This window comes from Cyrtonyx montezumae, unplaced genomic scaffold (genome assembly GCF_038088225.1).
Source record: "Cyrtonyx montezumae isolate F1298 unplaced genomic scaffold, pur_monq_1.0 scaffold_2, whole genome shotgun sequence".
NCBI classification, from domain to species: domain Eukaryota; kingdom Metazoa; phylum Chordata; class Aves; order Galliformes; family Odontophoridae; genus Cyrtonyx; species Cyrtonyx montezumae.
Genome location: NW_027071936.1, coordinates 66,734,387 through 66,758,700, shown reverse-complemented (window position 1 = coordinate 66,758,700; position 24,314 = coordinate 66,734,387). Strand labels below are relative to the sequence as shown.

Genomic DNA, 24,314 nt, shown 5'->3' with positions numbered 1-24,314 from the left:
AATCCAGAATACAATTAATTCAAGGACCCTCGTGTAGAGAACATTTATTGTGCACAAATTTCAGAGTAATATAAAACCTATTTTTATGTTCTTTTTGCTTTCTTTTCTTTTTTAAAAATGGACTGACGTTATGTTACACTCCTCCACAGCTTCTACCCTTCCGTCTTCTGGTGAGGTTTTGTGGAGACAATGATGAGTGCAGAGGAAATGCCTACAGGACTACAGTACCTGGAAGATGCACGTCGTAGTGTTAGAACGTTACGAACGGAACGAGACCTGATGCAGAAGCAGAAATAAAACAGCACATCCACAACGTTGCTGTATTTCCAGCATGGGAAACTTGCCTCATTCGAGTGGCTAGAGGCAGAGAAAGCATGGAGGTGATCACAACTCCAACAGCGTGGCTGAAAATGGGGGGTGCTCATTTCTCCCTCCCCTTCCCACATTCTGTCTTCCCGTGGCCCTGCTCCCAATCCCAAAGTGCTCCCTCCTGTCCCCACAGCGTCCCCAAATGGAGATAAAGAGGGAGCAAGAATAGAAGAGATGCCAACAAGCTTGATGTACATTGGATGGATTGAGCTAAGTCTGCGCTTTCTTGCAAGCTCAGCACCAACAAATCCAGATTTGTGGGGATAAAAGGGGTTGTCAAGGCTCACAGCAAAGGGCCAAGGCTCTGCCCTCAACCTGGGGTCTTGCAGAAAAGCAAAAGCAGCAAAAGATGACTTCAGGACAGGGATGGGGCTCTGCACCATGGTGCTTGGCGTTGACATGGTATTTTGGCCTCTGGGGTGAGCGTGGATCTCATCAAACCTCATCAACCTCTCACCAACCCGCCTACTGAAACTGTACCACGAACCCAGAGAAGATGTGTTTTGGTAACATTCAGCACAGAGAACGTGATGTTTCAGAACAACATTCAGTGCTCACGCTGTCCCAAAGGAAGCCTGAACCCAAGAATGGCTCTGCGCAGCCTGACACGTTTCTATGGTACCACAGCACTGCATTTTGGTACACAACGCACTACGACTTCGTGTTGATCACAGGCATTACCCCCATCACACAGAGGCTATTTTTTTGGCATATATTTCAATACAGCACATCTTAAACCCCGTGAAGAGTGGCGATAATGCAAGATTTTCTTGCACCCAACACACTGCCATATGGTGGCAAGGTCTCCAACGTCAATGGTCAATGTTATCTGGAGATCCAGTGGCACTGCTGCTCTCTAGAAAAAGAAGGCTGCAACACTACTCTCAACAAAACAGAACGGCTTGAGACCTTGAATGCTGAATGCTCAGAAATAGTGGTTCTGAATGGAAATCACTGGCACAATCTCAGTAGTAGAGGCTTAAAACTGCTGACTTAATCCTCCATGCAATGACTACTGTAAGTACATTTATTACCTGTCTTCAAGGGTTTTTTTTTCCCCTTTCAAACAGAAGAGCTTAACTTTTCTTGTACACTTAAGTGAAATGCATCTGAATACCTAAAAGTCAAATTCTGCCTCCCTGCCTTAGACCACCAGATATCAGGAATATAATCTGATGTTTCTTTAAAGCTCTCGAAAGCCATCTAATACTCATCATATGAAGAAGTTATTAAGACAAAACTCATACGTCATTTAAAATGCATCAAAAATACATTCAATATTTTTTTTTTCTGGTTTATATACACTTTAAATCTTCCCACGTTCTGCACACTACTGTATAGTTTATGTACAAGTGCAAAATCGGTGTGTTATTTTCCATTTATTTACAGATTTTCCCATGAAATAACGTTGCTCTTCCCCCAGCCCTCACCTCCAAGCTCAATCACCCTACAAATCCTTCACCTGGGATACTGGCCCGGTGATGCAGCACTCCCACCTCTGCCTCACTTCTACCTTTGAGCTGGGACAAAACTATTTGCAGTGGAGATACGTATGGGAGTTCTCTCTTTCCCTCATCAGTATGGAGATAAGACACAGAGCTGAGCCACATCCAAGAGGCGCCGTTGGGTTCGATTTATATAAATATGCCTTGTTCCTCTATTTATGTTTTTTGGTTCTACCAATCGTCAACGTTGGATCATTTTTGCTCATCTTTTGCCTTTCTGACACCCCTGTGGCTACGCTCCTTTTGAGACCGGACCACCCAGCTCTCTCTGGGGGATAATCACATCTTTTTCCCCAATGTTAACAACGCATCGCCCTTCCAGGCCAGCAGTTTGGAACAAGAGACTTCAGCACAAGAATTTTAGCAAGTTGGGTTGGCAGTTCTCCTTCCCAAAAGGGTCGGAGAAGTGGGAGAAAACATCTCAGAGTGTGAGGATGTGCATCAGTACCAAAAGCGCAGGGGAGGGATTTTAGTCCAGTAGTACTTCTCTGGTACAGCCTAGTCCAGGTTAGCCCTATCCACACAGAAAGTTGCAAAATAGGTTCAGGAGATGAATCTGTCTGAGGTAATTTGTGCATCAGTTACATCTTAACTGCCTAAACCCTTCATTTTGTAAGACACTGCTCACCCCTTCTCCTCCCTCAATCCTCCCCAGTGGGCATCTACACTTCTGGTATAGAAACAGACTGTGGGATGCACACACATGCACACATACACACAATATATGGGCAGATGCATTATTCCCACCAGTTTTTCTGCCATTCTGTTGGATGTGTTACGTGACACATTGATGAACGTGCCCGTCACCACTGGCTGGACACACACAGCAGCTCACACCTTTATTGCAATGCCACTCTCCAAAAAGGTTCTCCAAACCATGTACTGACAGAAAGGAACGGGTGGATGATACGTGAGCCATGACCAAACTGTGCACAAAAAAAACAAGAAAAGATGCAGGTAACTGGTTTTCATTTTGGAGAAAAGATTTGATAGCTCTTTGCTCCCCAAAACTGGTTACTTCTCCTTCTCCTAACCACCCGATGTCCTCATCAGAAACCAGCAACCTGAATGGAACCACGCTTAAAATGATCAATTAACACCTCATTTGGCACTTCAACATCTTCCCATTAGCTTCACTGTCCCAGCTCCTCATGGTCTTGGCACAACATTCCCTACAGTTCAGTGCAGGATTCACAGAAGCAGAGGGGATCTTGTGCAGCAGTATGGAGATTGATGGGCACAACCCAACCTTGAGCCTCAAGCTATGATCCCAAGTAGTTTACTTTAAAAAGTGTGGGATGGTTTGATACATCCCCCAAAAAGCCAAACCTTCATTTTGCTCTTTGCAAGCCCCCTCCTTTCACCAACAAGCCAACTTCTTCAGCACCCACAGCAGCTCGACCTGAACGGGGAACATCCAGAATTAATCACAGAAAACATGGAAAATTCAAACGTGGCCCAAAGAAGATGCTCTGCCTTTGTTTAATTATTATTATTATTATTTAAATTCTTCACCTTCAAATGTCTGGCAACCAAAGTGCTGCTCTTTACACCCTCTAAGGAGCTGGGACAAAGTCTCACAGCCAAGGAGCAGTGTTTCCATGCACCAGCACAGCTCAGCTCACACACATAAAAATGGCCCAAGGGAAGGGAGAGGGAAAGAGGCCAAACTGTGCAGAGCAGCACAGAAGAAATGCAACATATCTGACCCAGAACACAAAGTGCATCTATTAAAAGCTCTGGTGAAACCAGGGGTTTTCTGATGAGATACTGAAACTCCGCTTTCCCTCCAGATATTTCCATCTGGCTGAGTAGTTTGCTGGTCAGGAAAATGCCATTTTCCCCTGACTTCCTGTGATATATTGTAAGGAACACAGGTCGCATTGGGTGACTATATACATATATGTGTGTGTACACACATATATCTATATTGAAATATAATGATGTTAAAAAAGAACTGTGTAGCAGTCTCCTCGCTCCCTAGATCTGTTCAAGTCTAGGCACTTGTGTATGGTGTACTCCAAGTAGCTTAAGACTATGTAAACACTGAGTCCATCAGCAGTGATGTTCCACTTCTCCAGGTCTAACAAGTGGTCTGAGCAACATGCTAACTCACCCTTTGAGCCACTCTAGCTTTTACCTTCCTGATGTCGTGGACCATGGTGACAAAAAACTGTATCTGGAAGAGAGTTCCATTTAAATAACGTGGGAATCAACAAAACAAAACAAAAAAAAAAAGGATGAAGATGCTTGGAAGATTGATAGTAGTGTTTATGTGTTGAGAGCTGACACCTGTCAACACTGCATCTTTTTGTTTTTGTACAGTTTGATAAATACATGAACTACAAAGCACTTTCCATGTATAAACCTGAGTGTCATTCATAGACTACTGTTCTATTTACACTGACCATGAATGGTGGCTGGATGTTACTGGACCTGCAAGAAAATTATTTTACTTTAAACTTGAAGAAAACAAAGGCATCATCTGAAGCCACGTGTCAGTAAAACTTAAGTGGAGCAGTTGCCAAACAAAGCCAACTATCACATAGATGAGAGAAAAGGTTGGGTTCAAGGAAGCTGTGTTTTTCTGAGTGCTTCTAGTCTCTTGTGACACGACTTGAAAATCTTCCTCCTCCTCCTAGGTGGTACTTTTCCATTTTGTTTAAAACCCTATAGAGTTTCTGATGTCCATGCATCAAATACAGGTCCCTGGCTGTGCAGGGGGCTGCTGTTTCCGATTTCGTATTGCACCCGATTTCTCTTTGTAGGCAATTGGCATCTGTTGTGAAATGTCCACCAGTGCACTGGCCACAGCAAGACCTGAGGCAACAAAACAGAACAGTCACAGAGACAAATTCTTCCACCCCAGCTGAGAAAAGCCCTCTGAGCCACAAAACGAATAACGTGCTTCGAGTTCTTAAAGGAAAAAAAAAAGCAAACGAGAAAAGCATTCTGGTTTAGAGATTAAACTCTAGTGGCTATACTGAAATAAGCTTTTACATGCTGCCTGTTCTATTGAAAGCAAATGCTGTAGAAAATACTGGAAATAAGAAGTGTAGGTAATAATGGATGTTAAACCCATAATATTCAAGGGAGAAGTCCTTTTCTACACCGGTACATGAGCCAAAATAAATGCTCCAAGCACCTGTGCATGGAGGTTTCACTGCACCTCCCAGACATCCCTCAGCTCTGCAGCCTCTCCTCAGCATAGCCAGACAAAAACCAGTGGCCATCTCAGATTCAACTCAATGCAGCTCCCGTCCAAACCATCCCATCTCAAAGTCAGCTCCATGAGCTGAAGATCCATGCTCACCAGTCAGTGGAGAAAGCTCAGTTAAACCACAAACTGCCCAGCAGATTAAGACTCAGCAGTATGCAATGAGGTTTAGGTGAGAAAGGGCTGGGAGACCATAAGGTGGATGGAGAAAACTTGATGGATCAGCTTAAAGGATGCTTTGGAAGGTAACTGCTCCCAGGTAACAGCTATAGGAGAAGTGGTGATGACTTCAAGTCGCTCCAGGGGAGGGCTCAGGTTGGGTATTAGGAAAATCTTTGTCTCAGAAAGAGCAGTTGGGCAGTGGCACAGGCTGCCTGGGGTGGGGGGGAGGGGCAGTCACTGTCTCTGGAGGTGTTCAAGAACCACAGAGATGTGGCACTGAGGGGTGGGGGTGGGTTGGAGTTGGATTTGGGGATCTGAATGGTCTTTTCCAAAATGCTATGACCGGATATCCCTCTGTGGATGGAGCTGGGAATGCAGGGAAAAGTCATGATTAACTATTGAGAGCCTGTCTGTAATAAATCCCACTTTTTCAAAGCAGTTAAATGAAATTGTAATCTGAATAGCAAACATTCATTCACCAACAGACCCAAGAAATGGAGGCTAGCTGTAGGCAGGAAGCTAGCAGGGCCCAAACCAGCTCCAAATGACCTGAGCACATCCGTGCCAGCTGCACTGTGGACACAGCAGTCACCGCAGGATCGAGAGCGAAGCTCTAAGGTGAATGTGAAGCTGGAGAGGGAGCACGGAGGATAATGCCAAGGCAGGGAAGACAAGAACATTCCTCACCTGACTGTCCTGGTGGTGGGATACCCCCAACTCCTCGAGGCAACCTCACAAATACAGAGAGAACGGCTGCTTTGTTACCGAAGCACGGCTCCAACGCGATCGGCTTCGGCACGGTCTGCAGCAAGGGAAGGAAGAGGAGAAACAAATGTTAGAGAGCACGTTACCCCCTCCCTATTCCTGCAGCATGGTCTTTTTTTTTTTTTTTTTTTTGAGATTGTACAAGCTCCAGGGCATGAACTGTAACTGCTGAGCTTGGCAAATCTCCAGCGCGTCGCTCGCGAAGCTAAAACCAACGTTAGCGACCATCGAAACCCGAGTCATCAGAAAAAAAAACCCAACAAAAACACACTGACTTAATAAAACAGAGCTATTAAAAAAAGCTGTGCAGGGCTTGTATTTCTCCCCGAATTCAATAAGGAAGGAGCAGTTTACGCTGAACAATGGGATTAAGGCTTGTTTCTCTTCAAACCCATCGGCAGCGTTATCGCGACCGGCGACCTCGTGCTTCACATCCCGTTTCCAGAGCTCAGCATTAACACTGAGTGAAGAGCAGTGACTCCCAGAACTGTATCTCCTTTTCCTCTGCTCTAAGCTGTCCTCCAGCTCTGTCCTCCATCTCTGAGGTGTCCACGAACCGTGGGGATGTGGCACTGAGGGACGTGGTCAGTGGGCACGATGGGATGGGCTGCGGATCTTAGTGGCCGTTTCCAACCCCAACACTCGCATCACAACCACGACCATGAAATGGTTTCCAGATAAAAGTGAAGTGATGGCTACGAAGATACAATGAGCAGCCAGCCTTCTCCTCATTGCAGACACTTTGAAAGCCCCCCTCCCATAACATGCTTTACTCTAATCTGACCTTAGCCAAGCTAGGTCCCGATCCTACCCACAGTTACGTGTGATCAGCTTTGCTGTGGGATGTCACAAGAACAAGTTGAGAATGCAAGCTTAAGACTGTAAGTGTTGGCTCAAGAGACTGCTTGCTTTTGTTTCACATGAGCAAAAAAGCTGAGAAACACTCTGTGGCTTGATACACTCACGGATTTCTTGTTTGATGCAGGCAGAGAAAACTCTATCCTGATATTAATGAAATAATGATTGCTTCTTTTCATTAGTTGTGCTTCTGTACTTAAATGATCTGTAGAAACCCAATACGAGGCACGATACTGAGAAAAGGAACAGGAGTCAAACAACACCATTGAATCACTGCTGTGCAATAAAAAAAACAGAAAGAAAAACAAAGCAAGGAAAACAAAGCTTTGCATTGCTTCCATATCTCATATCCACTGTAATGATCACAACAAGCATTTGTTAAGTCTGTGTAAGGTGGAGGAATACGTATTCCACAGACAACAACGTCAGCTGCAGTCTGCCTGCTTTATGACTGCAGATTTCTGTCTTCTCCCCACCCCCAACAAAGGGCTCCAGCTCGAAATAATGCTTTTCCCACAAAGCACCCAAGCATACCCTTTGCTAGATCCCATGGGCGACTCAATTACCAGAGGTAATGGAGAGAGCATGCACAAGGCAACTGCAGAAACAGTGTGGAGAGGGAGAGTGTACTGAGCACAAAGTTTATTTTCATTCAGGGAGCACCAAGCACCTTCCCACCCTCATCCTCAGCACGGAGCAGCAAAGAGTGAAGGGAATAAGAGCAAGGGGTGGGGGAACAGAAAGGAGCGAGTGAAAAAGCCAAAAAGAGATCATCTTCTCTAACCTCTTTTTAATGGGTTTGCTTTTAAGTCCTACTGGATTAATCAGAATGCTTCTGCACCTCTGCTGCCTCCTGGCACCAATGGTTCAATGCAAGCTGACACCAACACTGGCACGGCGATGCTCAGCCCTTCTTGGGGCTGCTGAACCCAGCCCTTGCAGGGCAGCTGGCTGTACATGAAAGCACAGTGCTCTGCTTAAAAGCAGTCACTCCTCCTCCCTGTGCTGTCACCTACACCACAGCTTTCCATTGACCTGGAAAGCTCCTGGACCTCGCTGTCCTCACACCACAGACTTCCAGCTTCTGGACTTCAGCTCTCCTCCATCAGAACGCACTCACGTTCTTCAGCTCCCTGATGCTCACCCTGTGCTGAACACCCCCATCTGTTTGGCTCGTGTGAATGAGCAATGCTCTGAATTTCTCCTCTGAGCACAAACATTCCCTTCTCTGGTTCTCCCAGCAGTGTCTCTCTGCTCTGGACAAAGAGTGAATTGAGAGTGGTATCAAAGCATCCTGAACCTCCAGCACACGCTGAGAAGGGAAGGAAGGGAAAACCAAGCTCATTATGCAGCTCTCAGTCGAAGAGCTGAAGGGACTTGGAGGGTAATTTAACACACTTCAGCCCTAAGCAGGATCCCTTCTCCTCCTCTGCCCTTTCCAACTAATGAACCTGCAGAATGCAGCAGAAACTTTCATTATGAGTCCCTGTGGGCATGACCTTCCCCTTTCTATTTTTAATGTTTATTTTGTTTCTCAAGGTCACACACCTTCCTCCTATTTGTTCTCCTGATCCCACGTGGGACCACGGATCCCACGTGTCACCGGTGCTGTCCCCAAGCATGGCAGCAGACCTTGGCCACGCAGACACTTCAACCTCAGCGTTCTTACACAGGGCTGAGCCCTGCCCTCATGCTGCCTGGATTTTTAATCCATCTGAAAGCCCCACGGACAGCTGGGGGCAAAGGATACGCCCCTGGATCTCCCCACCCTGTCCCCTGTTGCCCTGCTCAGAAAAGCTGAATGTTGGTAAGAAATTGTTAGGACTTCACTGCTGGCAGGGCTCTATTTATCACGCCAAGCAAGGATGTACACTTTATAAAGATGCACCCAAAATCTGTCAGGCAGTTGCAAGCTAATTTGAAGGGAATATACAAAGAACAAGATTATCTTCTTGCAGCTAATCCTGGTCTTAAATCAAGAAGTGGGAAAATGGTCTCGTGTCCATCAAAACCACCCATTTTCCTGAGACAAGCTGCAGCCAGCAGCAGCAAGAATGGCATGAAGAATGAAGTCCTGCGAATTTCTTTTTGACAGCACCAGTTCAGGCAGCAGCTTTCTGATCTGTGACTCACATCTCATCGTGGAGCACAGTCCCCAGGCCGGGGGACAAGGCTCAGCCTGATGGGGTGAGTCACACGTCGAGCAATGGGAGTGCTCAACTGCATGCGAGCAAGAGAATCAAAGAAACATTAAGTTTGGAAAGTGCTCCCAGATCACCAAGTCTGACCCCAACCCATTCCCACCATGCCCAATGACCGTGGCCCTCAGGGCCACACCTTCACAGCTCCTGAACACCTCCAGGAATGGTGACTCCACCACTGGAGTTTGTTCTAATGCATTACCTCTCCTTACAAGAAGAAATATTTCCTAATATCCAACCTGACCCTCCCCTGGCACAACTTGAGGCCAACGCCTCTCGTCCTATTGCTGTTACCTGGGAGAAGTGGTTGACCCCCACCTCCCTCCTTTCACGCAGTTGTACAGAGCCATAAGATCTCCCCTCAACCTCCTCTTCTCCAGACTGACCCACCACATCAGACCCTTCACAGCTCCTTTGCCCTTAGGCCATGCTCTAGGACTGGGAGTGAAGGGCATCCCAAGTCCTCCTGGAGCCACAGAGCAACGTGGCCTGGGGATATGGAGGAAGAACATAATAATTCACCCAGTGACTTCATGGCTATTCATGTGGATCTCACCCACAGCTGACCTTGCCAGGAGCCTGCTCACGGTTTGACACGAGACACCAAGGTGCAGGGGTGGCTGGCTTCCTCAAGTCTCATTTTCATGGGGAGACCGAAGAAGAGCTCCTATCTCCTCTCCCTCCTCACCTCTGCAGCCTGCCCTTCCCTGCTGGAGTGCTCGAGTTGAAGCTGGAAGCAGTTTTGCTACAAGAAGGTTTGGAGTGGATTTAGGAAGTGGAGATCTGATAATCATAAATTCAGTCTAAAAAGTGGCATTTAATGGCCCACTTATAAAATAAATAAATAATAAAGAGAAAAGTAGATCTCCAAACTTCTTAACACCTTTCATGAGACAGTTAAAGGCAGCCTCTGCCAGGGAGTTCCACTTAGAGTGTTTTGATAAAGCTATTGTTGAATCATACAAAGCAATTCCTTTTTATTGAAGGCTTAATGGCACAATAAAGTACACATTATTCAAATCTATGCAAATCAGGTGCCTCCATCAGACACTTGGCACATGATGTGTGCTTCGTGCCGTGCCCGAACTGCAGTGTCCCACCCCAAAGGGGATGCTGGGCAGTCAGCTGCTGCAGGAATGCAGCTAATGGGACAACAAGATCTCACCTTCGGTGCACTGGGTCAACTGGAAGCAGCCAAAATGCCACATGGATCTGAATAAATGGAGGAAGAGAAGAAAAACTCTGCAGGAGACTCTGCCATGGGCAATCCAGAGGCTGACACTTGCAACCAGCACAGTACAGAGGGGCCGGATGGGTTGGTGGGGTGAGCAGTCCTGTGCTGCAGCAGTGTGGATGGGAACGTAGCTCCACGGTGGGAGCTGCAGGGTCCAGCAACCCTGCAGGGCTGAGCCAGCATTTTGGTGCTCCAGCAGCATAGAGCACCAGTACCACACACTAGTACACGTTCCTGAAAGCTTGTGATACTTACAGCTTGTCAAAATGAAACTGTTCCAGCTTCACACTCCCCTCTGTAGCTGAGTGCAGGGACTGTAACATGGTCCCAGTGGTTATCAAGGCCTGATTTGGAATGGGTGCAGAAGAGGGCCATGAGGATGCTCAGAGAGCTGGAGCACCTCTCCTACGAAGACTGGCTGGGTTTGGTCGGCCTGGAGAAGAGGAGGCTCAGGGGAGACCTGACAGTGGCCTTCCAGTACTGAAAGGGGCTTTATAAGCAGGAGGGAAATCAACTTTGTACATGGGTAGATTGGGACAGGACAAGGGAGAACGGTTTTAAACTACAAGAGGTGAGATTTAGATGAGATGATGTCAGGGGGAAGTTTTTCACTGAGAGGGCAGTGAGGCAAAGGCACAGGCTGCCCAGAGAAGTTACGGATGCTCCATCCCTGGAGGTGTTCAAGGCCGGGCTGGACAGGGCCCTGGGCAATCTTCTAGTGTCTAAATCAGTGCTGGGCAACCCTGCCCAAGGCAGTGGGTTTGGAACAAGATGATCTCTGAAGTCCCTTCCAACACAAGCCCTTCTATGATTCTGTGACTGAGAGCTCACCAGAATGCTGCTGCTCCCTTGGTTTGGGCAGAACAAGCTTGCTTGGGTAAGAAGCAGGGAGAAACAGGCACAAGGGCAAGTGCAGAGTCCTACATGTGGGTAGAGATAACAGCACGCATCAGTACAGGCTGGGGGCTGCTGAGCTCAGCAGACCAGGAGCTGGATGTCCTGCAGGCCAACAGTTGGCCAACAGTTGACCATGAGCCCTGATGGAGAGAGCCCAGCGGAGGGCTGCACAGATGGTGGGGGCCTGGAACAGCTCCTGATGGGGTCAGGCTGAGAGCCCTGGGGCTGTTCACCTGGAGAAAGATCTTACCAAGGCTTATAAACATCTACAGGGCTGGGGCCAAGAGGGTGGGGCCAAAGTCTTTAGGACAGAACAAACGACAAAGATTTAAAATCAATGCAGCATGTGCTTCTTAACCAGGAAGCGTTGCTCCCAGTTTTGCACCGGGCAGTGCTTGGAACCAGAGATTTTAGATGGAAACAGAAAGTTAATGGTGTTTTACAGAGCGCTGACATGAGCCCACGGCTCCTGGGAGCAGCAGGAACCCGTCCTCAGCAATTTCCCAGAGATGACTTTCTTGGCCAAGAGCACCACTAAACAACCAAGCCATTTCTGTTGTTTATGGGTTTTGATATGTCCTTAATGCGGGTAAAGCTTAAACAATTATAAGAGTAAAAGGCTGCAAGAGACCTATTAAGTCATCTAATTAGTCTGACCTCTCTGGTAGTATTTTCTACACAAATATTGCATTTTCCAGTGCTCTTCTGGGGCTGTTTCTAGGTGACCCAGGTGTAGAGTGCACCACCAGCTCCCTTGGGAGACAATTTCACATCCAAATGCTTTTCAAAATCAAGTTCCATTGTATGGCATCCAACCTTAAAAAATTCTTTATTATTGTTATTTTTTTTTATTTTAATTTTATTTCCCGCCATTATTTCTCCCTGTGCTGCTTATATTTGACAAACTCTAAAGGTTAATAAGATGTCACATAAAACTAATGGCTGGAACAATAAATATTTTGTGCAATTTCAAAAACACGGCATCAATTTTATTTAGGTTCTGTAATACACTGCCAGAATATTGCTTTTCAGAACGTATAAAAAAAATACTGTCGAGACTATTTTTCCTTAACAAGAAAACATATTTCTGTGGTTTGATCAAATAACTCTTACATGGTTTTCAATTTCCAGCAAGGAAATTAAAATAAAGCAAAAGTCTTATGGTGGGGGAAGAGGAGAGGAACATTATTGAAACAGTTGAACTTTATTATTTGATTTTGCTTCTTCAGATGATTTCACTTTGCCAAAAGAAGGGTCAAATTCCATTTGCAAGTTTTTAAATTGTGCCATTAAAAGCTGGGTGAACATTTGTAAAATAAGTTACAAGCCATTTCCTATAAATACAGAGTATTAAGCTTTAAAATTCATATTCTCAGAGTAATGTGTATTTCCTCTGAGACAGAGATGAAGAAACGTCCGGCAATAATGAGCCTAGATTAAAAATCTGTATTTACCTTGTCCCTGATACCTGCCTTGGGAGTGACACTGGGGCTGAGGAACGAATTGCTCACTGCTCAGCCACAATGTATGTGCCAGGAACTCAATAAAAGTCACATTCAGACCTTTGGATGAATGTTAACAGCCCAAAACTGAAAAGATGAAGCTGAGCACTGAGAAGCTGCAGTGCATACAAAGCAACGCCACGGGGCACGGAGTTCAATCCCACTGCACTCAACAACTGGTTGAGCTCTTTCCAAGAGGATGGGGTGGATGAGGTAGCAAATGTGGGCCAAGTGGTGAGTGGTGCAGATTTATTTGGATTTCTGTGACGTGAAAAAGTGCAAGCAGCAGAAGGGAGTAGGGCAGCAGCTGAAGAACGTAGACACGAGACCCAGAAAACAACTAGCTGGCATAATGAATGCAAACAGGTTCCCTGTCGTGTTTTTGGAAAGCTGCTGATATTATTGGTGTTTCAATCTGAAGAGGCAACTGTTGGTGCTGAAGGGAAAAAAGAGCTTAAAAATCCCCTCTGCCGTAGGAAGCTCCGTGCTGCTTCCTCTCCCTCCAGCAAGCTCCTCCTTATCAGCCCAAATCAAGGCTCTTCTGCTGAAAGCCTCACAGCCCTCACATCTAAACCCAGCTAAACCTCAGCTCAATTATCAGCCAAATACTCCCTAAATACAACGCAGGCAGACCAGATGCCTGTGCTGATCTCACGATACGTCCCTCCCAAATATTTACCGCGCGCACGAAGTGGCAAAAGTTTTCCCCGAGTACCTCATTTTGCAACACATCCAAACAGGATTCCCTGCGGTGGTTAACTGGAAATAATTCATCAGGCAGAGGTCTTATCAGCTGTTTTTCTTGTGGCTTTGGGAGTGCAGATGGCAGCCAGGCTGTGCCCAATGTTGAGTGCATACCTCCACCGCCCTGATAACGCCTTCCTTCTCATCGCTGGCGACTCCCCAGGCACAATGCTCATTCAAAGGGGAGTAGGGGTTTTGTTGTGAATGAGCAAGTGGCACAAGCAGGATTAAGAGGGAACACAAAGTGTGGGGATGTCACGTCTCGTTCCGTGTCCCTCATTGCCCTGATGCACCAGGAGGGCTGCAGCGAGCCATTTCTGTCATGACTATAAGGGATGGTTACATGCTGGCATGCTTCTGATGCAGGGATAGGCTCCCAGAACCAACAAACACAAGAAAGCCCGGAATGAATACATCAGGAATTAAATTCTGCTTCAGAAAGTAACAAGACTGAACAGCCTGTGTCGGACAGGTCAGGCAAAACAACGCAGCCTTCTGGCCTCAAAGCCGAGTGTGAGCCAGCTCCAGCACGCCACATCAAACTAAGATTATTCTGTTTGTATTTTCACCCCTCGAATTCGTCCTCCGAACTTCTGAGACTCTTCAAAGAACACTTCTCCCTTTCAGCTCTGAAAGATTTCAACCCGCACCGACCCCGTTGTGACACATCACAATGGCTGTCTCTACTCGACGCTGCCTCTATGTCACAGCCCATGCACTTTTCAAGTGTGCCATCCGAACACGTTCACGTGCACAACAATCCTCAGCTCAGCGATCTTGATGAGAGGACTGAGTACACTGTGGGTAAGTCTGCAGGTGATAACAAGCTGGGAGGAACTGTACACCTGCCTGAGGGAGACAGGGCCCTACAGAGGGATCTGGGCAGGCTGCATTGATGGGTTGAGGCCAATGTGATGAAGAGCAACGTGACCGAGGCTCTTGCACTTCTGTCACAATAACTCCATGCAATGCTACAGGCTCTGGGCAGAGTGGCTGGAAGCTGTGCAGAGGAAAAGAAAACCTGGGGGTGTTAGCTGACAGCTGGCTGGACATGAGCCAGCAGCGTGCCGGTCGAGAAGGCCAATGCCATCCTGGCTTATGTCGGCAGTAGTGCAGCCAGCAGGAGCAGGAGGTGATAATCCCCTGTACAGGCACTGGTGAGGCTGTACCTCGAGTGCTGCATTCAGTTCCCCCTCTACAAGAAAGATACTGAGGCCCTTGAACATGTCCAGAGAAAGGTAATGGGGCTGAGAGGGGTCTGGAGCACAAATCTTACCGGGAGCAGCTGAGGGAATGGGATGGTTCAGTCTGGAGAAGAGGAAGCTCAGGGGAGACCTCACTGCTCCCTAAAATACCATGAAAGGAGGTCAGAGCAAATTGAGGGTTGGCCCCTTCTCCCAGGTAACAGCAATAGGACGTGAGGTGATGACCTCAAGTTGTGCAGGGGGAGGGTCAGGTTGGATATTAGGAAACCTTTCCTCTTGGAAGGAGTGGTAATACACTGGAACAGGATCCAGTGGTGGAATCACTGTCTCTGGAGGTGCTCCAGAGCCATGGAGATGTGGCACTGAGGGACACGGTCAGCAGCCATGGTGGGGATGGGTTGGGGTCGGACCTGGGGATCTGAGAGCTCTTTTCCAACCTTAATGGTTCTATAAGCGACCACCAGAAGAGGATAACAGCCCTAAATCCCATTGCTTTTCAGGTCTTTAGTTGTGATCTAGTTCTGGTGGTTACAGCTTCATTGCAATGTAAAAGGAATTCACCAAGAGCAGAGCTCAGATGTGAAATACAAGGAAGCTGAGGAAATAAATCTGTGGTATCCCCTGCCCACTCCTCCATCAGCCCACCACTACATCTCCGTGCTTCTTGAACAGATGGGACCTTCTGGCAGTCTTTAAACCTCTCAACAACAGTCTCTTCTGTAAGAAAATAAACTAATTATGAGAGTAAGATGCTATTTTCCATCAAACTTCTGCTATTTTTAAGGAGTCAGCCAGCTTGGTGAGCTAATGCCTGATTAAGGATTTGCAGAGAAGCTATTTTGCCCTCAGAAACCTAACACAGCAGAATTAAACGTACGCCTGCACGAAGGTACAGAACATGCTGAATGAACTTCAGCAGCGTTTTGCTCACTAAATACTTCTCTCCATTTAGGGCTCTACAAATGTGGATGGTCTGCTGACCACAGATGCAAAGATAATCACCTGTAAGCACTGGCTTTGCACGTTGCATCCCTAAACAGAGCCCAGCGAAATAATAACTACACATAACAACTCTGCTCAGCAAATGCTGCTTTATGAGAGTGTTTTTCAAAGCCTCTGAAAGCTTCCATGACAATACTGCCCAACTTTAGGATAAACTTCTCTAATGTAATCACTTCCTTGTTGATCCTGTAGGTGTTTCGCTTGAGATAAGCATTTGCCCAGCTACACTTTCTACTGTTTTTCCCACAAGTGGTAGCTCCCTTATATTGCCACCTCCAAGATACACTGTAAACACTGAAAACTTTCTGAATTCTTACAGAAAATCTTCTGGAAATCACTGCAGAGAAACTGCACTTTGGCCCCAGATACCCACAGATATTAAATGCTCACAGAAGAAACTGCAATGCATAGCATCTCTGAGTGCATGAAAAGCTGCAGAGAAAAGCCAATGGATTTTGTAATTACTAAGCAAACTTAGTGGTAGATTTGTGATTAACTGGGTATTTTATTTTATTTTTTTGCATGGGAGGTAAACCAAAGCATCTAGTTAAGTGTTGCCTAGCTGCAGCTTGTATTATGAATAGTTTCCCTGCAGGTAAATCATATTCTATTACCTCTAAGTACCCCAGGAAAAATATTAATTGAAAACACGGTTCTAATACTGTCCAGCTGGAAAACATTTGCTTGGGATGGAACTAGCTTGACACAAGCTGCCAACTGGCTGGGTACAATGGAAAAGGAAATTAATCTCTCGCAGACAAGACATCCCATTTTCCACTTTTACACTGTAACCCTCAAATAAACTTGTTATTAACTGAAGGCTTTGATTCACGTGGGGAAAGAAAAACATCAACGCACGTCTGATAACACAGGCCTGGGTTTCTTACATGAAATGAAAGCTCTCTAAGTTAGACAGTGAATGGTAGAGCAACAGGAAAATGCTTTATGGTCCAACAACTTAACATTTCCCTCACTCTTTCTTTGGCCAGTAACTGAAGGACAGATAAAAACGAGACTGCTTTTTCACTTCCACAACTATTCACTTCTATGCAGCATTCTTCAGGCTCACAACCCACTGCTCTCCTGAAGCTCTGCTTCTCTCCACTCAGCTGCAACCTTGCTGAAACACTCCAAGCCTGTATACATGCTGAATACAACTGAATGGATTGAGTTGGAAGGGACCCTTAAAGGTCATCTAGTCCAACTTCCTGCAATGAGCAGGGACATCCACAGCTCAATCAGGTGCTCAGAGCCTGACCTTCAATGTCTCCATCGCTCATGTTATTTCTGCAACCTAACAGAAAACGGAATAGTAAATAAATACAGCTCCTCTCCTTGTACAAAAGCATCCTCTTTATGCATGTAGTTCTTTCAGCAGATGAAGTCACCTGCTGGCACAGTCTTCATTCACATTCCCTGTTTGGCTTCATGTTGCTGCACGCAGTTTGTGCCATTTGCCTGAATTAGATTATTTCGGTTTTGTCTGATGTGGATTAAGGAATGTTTGCACAAATTGCTTCAAGGACTTATCAGCACAGAGGGTAATTAGCAGTTGGTAACAATTTCTGGGTCTGAAAATAGGCATATGTCCATCTGTCCACAGTCTTAGTTATTATGCTTGAAAATGGCTTCTCCATCTCTTCTTGAGTAACTCGAGGAGGTCAGACAAGTGAGATATGGAGGATGACAGCAGACATGGGAAAGAAAGGAAATGTAGCTGCTGGTGCCAGAAAGACAAAATCCTGTCTGCGCTGCTGTCCGTGGAAGCACTTCAAAAGAGAGTTCTACATTTCACTAATCAAAGAAGAAACCGAGAAGAATAAAAGGCTACAGAGGAGAAAGTGTACCACAAAGCCCAAATGAAGAGGAACAAGCACTGTGTCGTGGTTTTACGACGGCTGAACGAGAAGAATAACAAAACACACGTGGGAATACTAGAGAGTCAAGGTTTATCATCTTCTCTGCACTTTTTCAGCGTAGGCAAACTTGTTGGAGATCAAAAAGTTAAGGACAGCTTTGCTGTGATCTGATTCTGTCGGAGGGGTGTGTTAAGTTAGTGTATTTAGCTTGAAAGGGGCCTTGGGTTATCTGATCTAGTGGGTGGTAACCCTGCCCAAGGCAGGGGGGTTGGAACTGGATGGGCTTTAAGGTCCCTTCCAACCCAAACCATTCTATGGTTCTAGGATTTCCAGAAAAATAATGTCAGTAATGGAAAGAAAGGAATGGAAGTGCCCCTGGACAGACAGATTGCAGCCCAGAACATCAGCACCCAGGCAAGAGTCACACAAAGGTGCCTCCACCCCAAATGGGAACGCCCATATGCATCCCATGGCTTCTTTGATGAAGCAATGAAGGCTCTTAATTTTCTGGGTGACAGCCAGATTATACAAGCACGTATTTCAACACTTTGGTGAGCTGTTAGTGGCTAATAATTCCCAGGATCTGCCACGTCCAAAAAGGAGTGATCTGGAGTCACGTGGAGGTCCATGGGAGGATGGTCACCCAGTGCCTCCCAGGAGTGGTCCCAGCTAAGCTGGCCTGTGCCGCTCCACTACCTAGAGTGAGTGTCTCTGCAGATTTTCCTTTATTTCCACTGCCTGAGAAGGCTCCTATCTGCAAACCAGGACAATAACCCCTGACTTAAGAGAGAGGTACTGATGATTAATTCATGAAGCACTCCACTCTGGAGCAGTCACAGGAATCATTCTCAGCTTGGGACAAAAGGTACGGATGGAATACAGCGAATAACCAGGACAAATAATGAAACTATGACAATGCTGTGAAAACCTTTATCTTCTGCTCTCCTATCCACAACACACTGCATGACAAGAATCAGGAGGAACAAGTACTGCAGCTTGCCATGAAAGACTACATTCACATCTATGCAAAGAATTGCCAGGGCTCTATAGGCAAACTTAATTTAGTATTTCTTGATATTAAAGCCAAGATTTAAATACGAATGTTCACCAAACAGAAGTTCTGGGGTCAGATTTTTTTGGTATCAACGAAGAAGACATTAAAAAATCTCAAGTCTAGGTGCAATTAAACTGCTCTCTTGGACAGGGGGAAAAAAAAGAATTTAAACCAGTATTCTCAGGTTCTTAACTTCTCCTCTTTGAGCACAAGTCTCCTAGTGAAAGTACCGCATTAAAAAGGACCTTTTAATTAACTTGTCTCCCTTTAAATGAGCTTACCCTAAATCTACAACGTGCTGTGACGAAGAACGTGCCAGGCAGGTTTAACACAACCACTTCTCTGCACTCCTATTTCTGTATTGCACGATGTATTTGAGCGTGTATTTATAGCCAGAAATATGTTGATACTATTGCAGTACACAGACACACGATGATATTCCTGTTTGATTTGAGAGATCAGAGAAAAACAGTTTCTATTTGCAGCACCTATAGCTATTTCTAGCCAAATGTTCTGCTGAGTACACACTGCATTCTTCTCTATTACAAGGCATAAAAACCAACAAGGCAAGCACAAAATCCCACAGCCTTCAAACAGCACAGCTTTCAGCTAAACTGGACTGCAAGCTGGAAACGTATACCTGAAGGTATAAAAATCCAATGAAACGAGATCTGCTGGCCCATGGAGATTGAGAGTTTCTCAGGGACATGCAACCAAAAGAGAAGCTGGATTACGGCATTAACCACAGTTTAAAAGAAGCAGCCACGTGATTAATGATGGCCAGGGCCATCCTCGAGCGCCAGCTCTCACCTTTATGCTTCCCCCAATGAGATCTGGAGGCTCTTCATCTGTTTCTAAGGCAACGTTGATGGAGGCGAAGGGGCGACTTGCCATCTGTTGCATCTCACGGAGTAGTTGCTAATGTAATAAACAGAAAAATATTATTATTATACTGTTCCAACACGAGGATGAGAAATCAAGCAGCCCGATGCAAAAGGATATCAAAGAATGTGGAAAAATATCCTCCTGGTGTTTTAACAGGCTTAAGGGTACAGAGAGATTACTGCGAATATTCAGGTTACCACAGCTTAACAAGTCAATGCGAGTGAAGTTGTGCAGCACTGCCACAGCCTGACTCGTTTGTGGAGGAAAACACGTTGCCCTCAGTTGCCACAGAGCAGCTAGGTACTTTTTTAAGCTGTGCTCCCCTTGCTGTTTGTCACTGCCTCTCTGGGACATGAGGGGACTCCATAGGATTTGTGGGAATGCTGGTATTTCTTAGAGCAGCACTAGCAGAACATTGTCAGGCAGCTATTGAGTAATTATCTTTTTCTAATTGTTTCTTCTCTTCCTAAACATAGCAAATGTATCAAACAGCAAACACGTCCCTGCTGCAATATGTTTCATTAAATAGAAAACATTTTCCTGAGTAAATCTCTGCAAGCCTTCGTGACACGAGACATCTTTTAATGTACTCTTAAGCAGCCTTAATGGAGGATGGTTGGACTAAACATCCTCCTAAAGGAGGATGGTTGGACTAGATGATCTTGTAGGTCCTTTCCGACCTTATGAACCTATGAACCTTAAGAGGTAGGATGCAGCTCCCTTTTTTAAGACAAAAAATGATGCTTCCTATACAGCTGAGCTGTGGGCATGCTCCTCCTTGGTTTCAGCAGCTAATCCCCAACACTGACAGCAAGCTGCACAGCCAATAACTGGACACAGAAGCCATAACCCTCACTTCCAGAAGCAATAGGTGTGATGAGACTCAGTGCCCCTTCTTAATAAGAGAGGTATACTGTGTATAGCCTGTAAAAACCAGCAGTCCCGCCCTTAAGTACAGCAAACTACCTAAGCCCACTCAGCATTAAGCTGTGTACGTAGCTGCAGCACCACTTACACTCTATTTTTAAGCTAAATAGAAGCACTACCAAATGCCTTCTCCGCTGTGTGCCACCACCATCCTCATTCCCCCTTTAAGTTTGGGTGATGGAGCACTTCAAACCTTAATGGATCTTTTATAGAGTTAAAGGAAACAGCACTGAATGCAGCACGATCCCAGTATACCAGGGGTGACACGGTGCTACCATGGTTGATCTACAGAACACCCTCCCCACAAAAAAATAAGAAAGCACATCACAGTAGCTTGTAGACAGTGCCACAAAGTGAAAAAACCCAATAAATTCTCCCAAATGGAGCTGTACAAAGCAAACTCGTGTGGACCTCACACTTGGGTAGAAGAAGTCGCAGAGCTTTCGAATATTTAAAGCACACCAGCAGATTGCAGACGAAAGCAAGTGTGAAACAGATTGCTGGGTTGTTGTTCCTGCAATTGTCCCCTTCAGCTATCATAAAGTGCTTTGTTTAATGGCTATAAAATCAAAGAACAAGCTGTCCTGATGAAGATGTCCAGGAGGCTCGTGAACTGTAAGCTATTAGCTCTCTCGAAGGAGGTTGAGCTTACTGGAGAAAACGTGCAGTTTGGCAACACGGCTCCTGCTGAAATCAACAGCAGCTTTGAGGAACAAAACCCTGAGCTGAGTGGCCTCAGAGTGAGAGATGGGAAAAGCAGTGCTGACAGCAATGTTCCTGCTCTCATCCTCAAAACGGGGCAGGGAATGGCACCCACGCGGCTGTCCCAGTACCAAGGGCCAAACCAGGTAAAACCAAAGATCCAAACTGTCACTAAAATGGCAAAGGACGAAGGAAGAACACCCTTTCTCTACTACTTTCTTGTTACAAAACCACTTCCCTGAAAATTAAGAATAAATGTGAGAAATAATAGCTCTCAAGCCAGAATGTCACTCTTTCCCCCAAGGCACGCACCGTGCGTGTTTAACCTCTGCACGTGTATATCCTTCAATGTTTGTCTGGTGTAACAAAATGGTCATTAAAAGGTTTTATAGTGCTGTGAAGGAGAAATTGTGGTATTTCCCTAGCCAAGATGTGGAGCGTGTCATTAGAAATCAGCAGCAGCTGATGTCAAGATACCCTAAACCTGGCTTAGCCTCGTTCCTAATGATTTGCTTTCTGAGGTTTAAAATAATTAACCTGAACACTTCTCCTTCAAAGCTTTGGTTTCTTGATCACACAATTAACAGGACAACCTGGGAATATTTTAAATCACTTTGGTCTGAAGAGGATCTCAAAGACAAAACGTCTGACAAGCTTACCATCAAAACACATCCAAAAGTGTGTAATGCAACACACCATGGAGCTCTAATACTGAAGGAACTGTAAAATGAAAAGGAAGACCTACACAACTTTTTATTTGCACTGGTTATATATTTTTTTTCTTAGCAGAAAAACTACTGCCAAGAATCACAAGGGAAAGCAATGGCAGAATGAGAAGGGCTTAAATGACACTTGAAGGCTTTAGGGCAACCAAAGAAGCTGTGGGTGCCCCATCCCTGGAGATGCTCCAGGCCAGGCTGGATGAGGCTCTGGGCAGCTTGGTGTCTGATTTGGTGGGTGAAAACTCTGCCTGCAGCAGGGAGGTTGGAACCGGATGATTTTTAGGTCCCTTCCAACCCAAATCCATTCCATGATGACTCTATGACCAGATGCTTGGACTACCCAATACGCTGTCTACAGTGGAGGAGAACATCAGGGAGGAAGAGAGACTGAGGCTGCTCATCTCACACTGCACATGTGGTGCAGAAAAGCAGTGTTTCATCCCAGCAGTTCTTCGTATGAATAACCATGGAGTAATGAGTAATCCACAATGAGCAGCATGTGACTGAGGGGAGAAAAACCACCCGAGGATGCAGGAAAATCATTCCCTTTGTGCGATAGCACAGACTCTCATGCAAAAGAAAAACAGCTATTCAGGTTACCAGGTTAATTGACTAATATAAACTGTGCTGTGTTTTCTGACAAGAAAAGCCTGAGCGTTTTATTTACGGTAATAAACCAGTCATTGGTTTCTGTATAAGTGTCCTGCTACCATCAATCTCAGCAATTGCCCCCTGCGGAGCCTCTTTTATGAGCGTGGGGCTCTGGTGCCTCTAAGGATCAGGCTCTGATATTTTCAGGCATGAAAGGATGCCAGTTTTTCCAGAAGGAAGCCACACGGTTTGCATTTGACTTGCTCCCTATAAATAATAGCTTTAAAAAGCTAACCAGAACAGCTGTCTGTAACACAGGTTGCCCGGGGAGGTGGTGGAGTCACCCTGGAGGTGTTCAAGAACTGTGGAGATGAGGCACTAAAGGACATGGTGGGGAGGAGTTGGGTTTGGGTTTGGTGATCCCAAAGGTCTTTTCCCACCTTAAGGACTCTGTGATTCAAAAGCCAGCACTGCCTGAAGTAAGTGATGTGTTTTGAACCACTACTGCAAAGATAAAATGGTTCAGAGAGCTGAAGCCCAGAGACCTAACAAGCATCAGTGAGTCTTTAAGTTACAGTGTCATGGAAAGAGGAAAATGATCAAGAAGACAAGGAAACAAACCGACTTGTATTCATGCTGTTTAGGGTTGCTAAGTGCTGGATATGCTATTCTCCAACACGGATTTAACAGCTGATCATCCCCACTTTATCATTCACTTGAATTCAGATGTTGGCTCGTCCTATTTGTCCCGAATTAACTACCTATTTCCAAGCACTGCTGCATGGCTAACTTAGAAACTGGTCCCAGAGCTCTCCTGTAATGACATCTGTTGAAACGACAATCTGTGGCCTCCCAACAGCCGGTGTTTGAAGGGGACACCTCACAGGTCTCATCTTAAATTTCTATGCAGTCAACACTGACAGTTGCTCAGGCTTATCTTGAAGTAATGCTTACTTTGAATATATCACAGAATCGTAGGAGTTGGAAGGTTATCTCTGGAGATCCCCCAGCCCAACCCTGCTAAAGCAGAGGTCCTACTGCAATCTACATGGGAATGCATCCAGGTGGGTTTTCCTTATCTCCAGAGGAGGAGACTCCACCATCTTTCTGGGCAGCTTGTTTCGGGGCTCTGAGACCTTAAAAATTCACCTTCCTCGTGTTCATATGGAACGTTCTGTGTTCCAGTTTGTGCCCACTGCCTGCTGTCCTGTTGCTGGTGCCACCAGAAAGAACCTGGCTGCATCCACCTGACCCCAGCCCTGTAGGTACTGATAAGCACTGATAAGATCCTCTCTCAGCCTTCTCTTTTACAGGCTGAACAGATGCAAGGCTCCCAGTCTTTCCCTATCAGGAGGTGCTCCAGGTCCCCACCAGCTCTGTAGAGCCTCTGCTGGACTCTCCCAGAAGCTCCCTGTCTGCCTGGAGCTGGGAAGCCCAGCACGGGGCACAGTGCTTCAGCTGTGGCCTCCCCAGGGCAAAGCAGAGGGGGAGGAGAACCTCCCTTGCCCTGCTGGCCTCGCTCTTTGTAATGCACTCCGGGGTCCCACCAGCTTCTTGGATTGGCTCGTGGTCATCCTGTGCTCAAGATTTGGTCAACTGTTGGGTCAATCAGCTCTACCTCCACACAGCTCCTTTCTAGTGGCTCAGCCTCCAAATGGTACTGATGCACTTGGCCATTCCTCCTTAGGTGTAGGACTCTACATCTGCCCTTGCTGAACCTCATGAGCCAGTTCTCGATCCACCTCACTGCCTGCTCATCTCCATTGCTACAGGGACCTTTGCTTTTTGTTGCAGCTACTTGGTAACCTTGAGGGAAATGGGAGAAAATCAATGGAGTTGCCCATAAAATAAAAAGGGGCACCAGCAAAAAACACAGAGATGGAAGAAACAAATATTCCAAGAAGATGAACGAC

General features: G+C 46.0%; 1 protein-coding gene across 1 annotated transcript in view; it reads right to left on the bottom strand.

Annotated features, from left to right (window-relative positions):
* Window positions 1–3,829: 3,829 nt before the first annotated feature.
* ATRN (attractin) overlaps window positions 3,830–24,314 on the bottom strand; it is a 131,178-nt gene continuing 110,693 nt past the window's right edge. The window contains exons 27-29 of the mRNA XM_065735982.1: window positions 19,385–19,492; window positions 5,941–6,055; window positions 3,830–4,694 (exon numbers count right to left, since the gene is read on the bottom strand). Of these exons, the coding sequence (XP_065592054.1) occupies window positions 4,570–4,694; window positions 5,941–6,055; window positions 19,385–19,492 (348 nt within the window). The 3' untranslated portion in view covers window positions 3,830–4,569. The remainder of the gene's footprint in view (window positions 4,695–5,940; window positions 6,056–19,384; window positions 19,493–24,314) is intronic.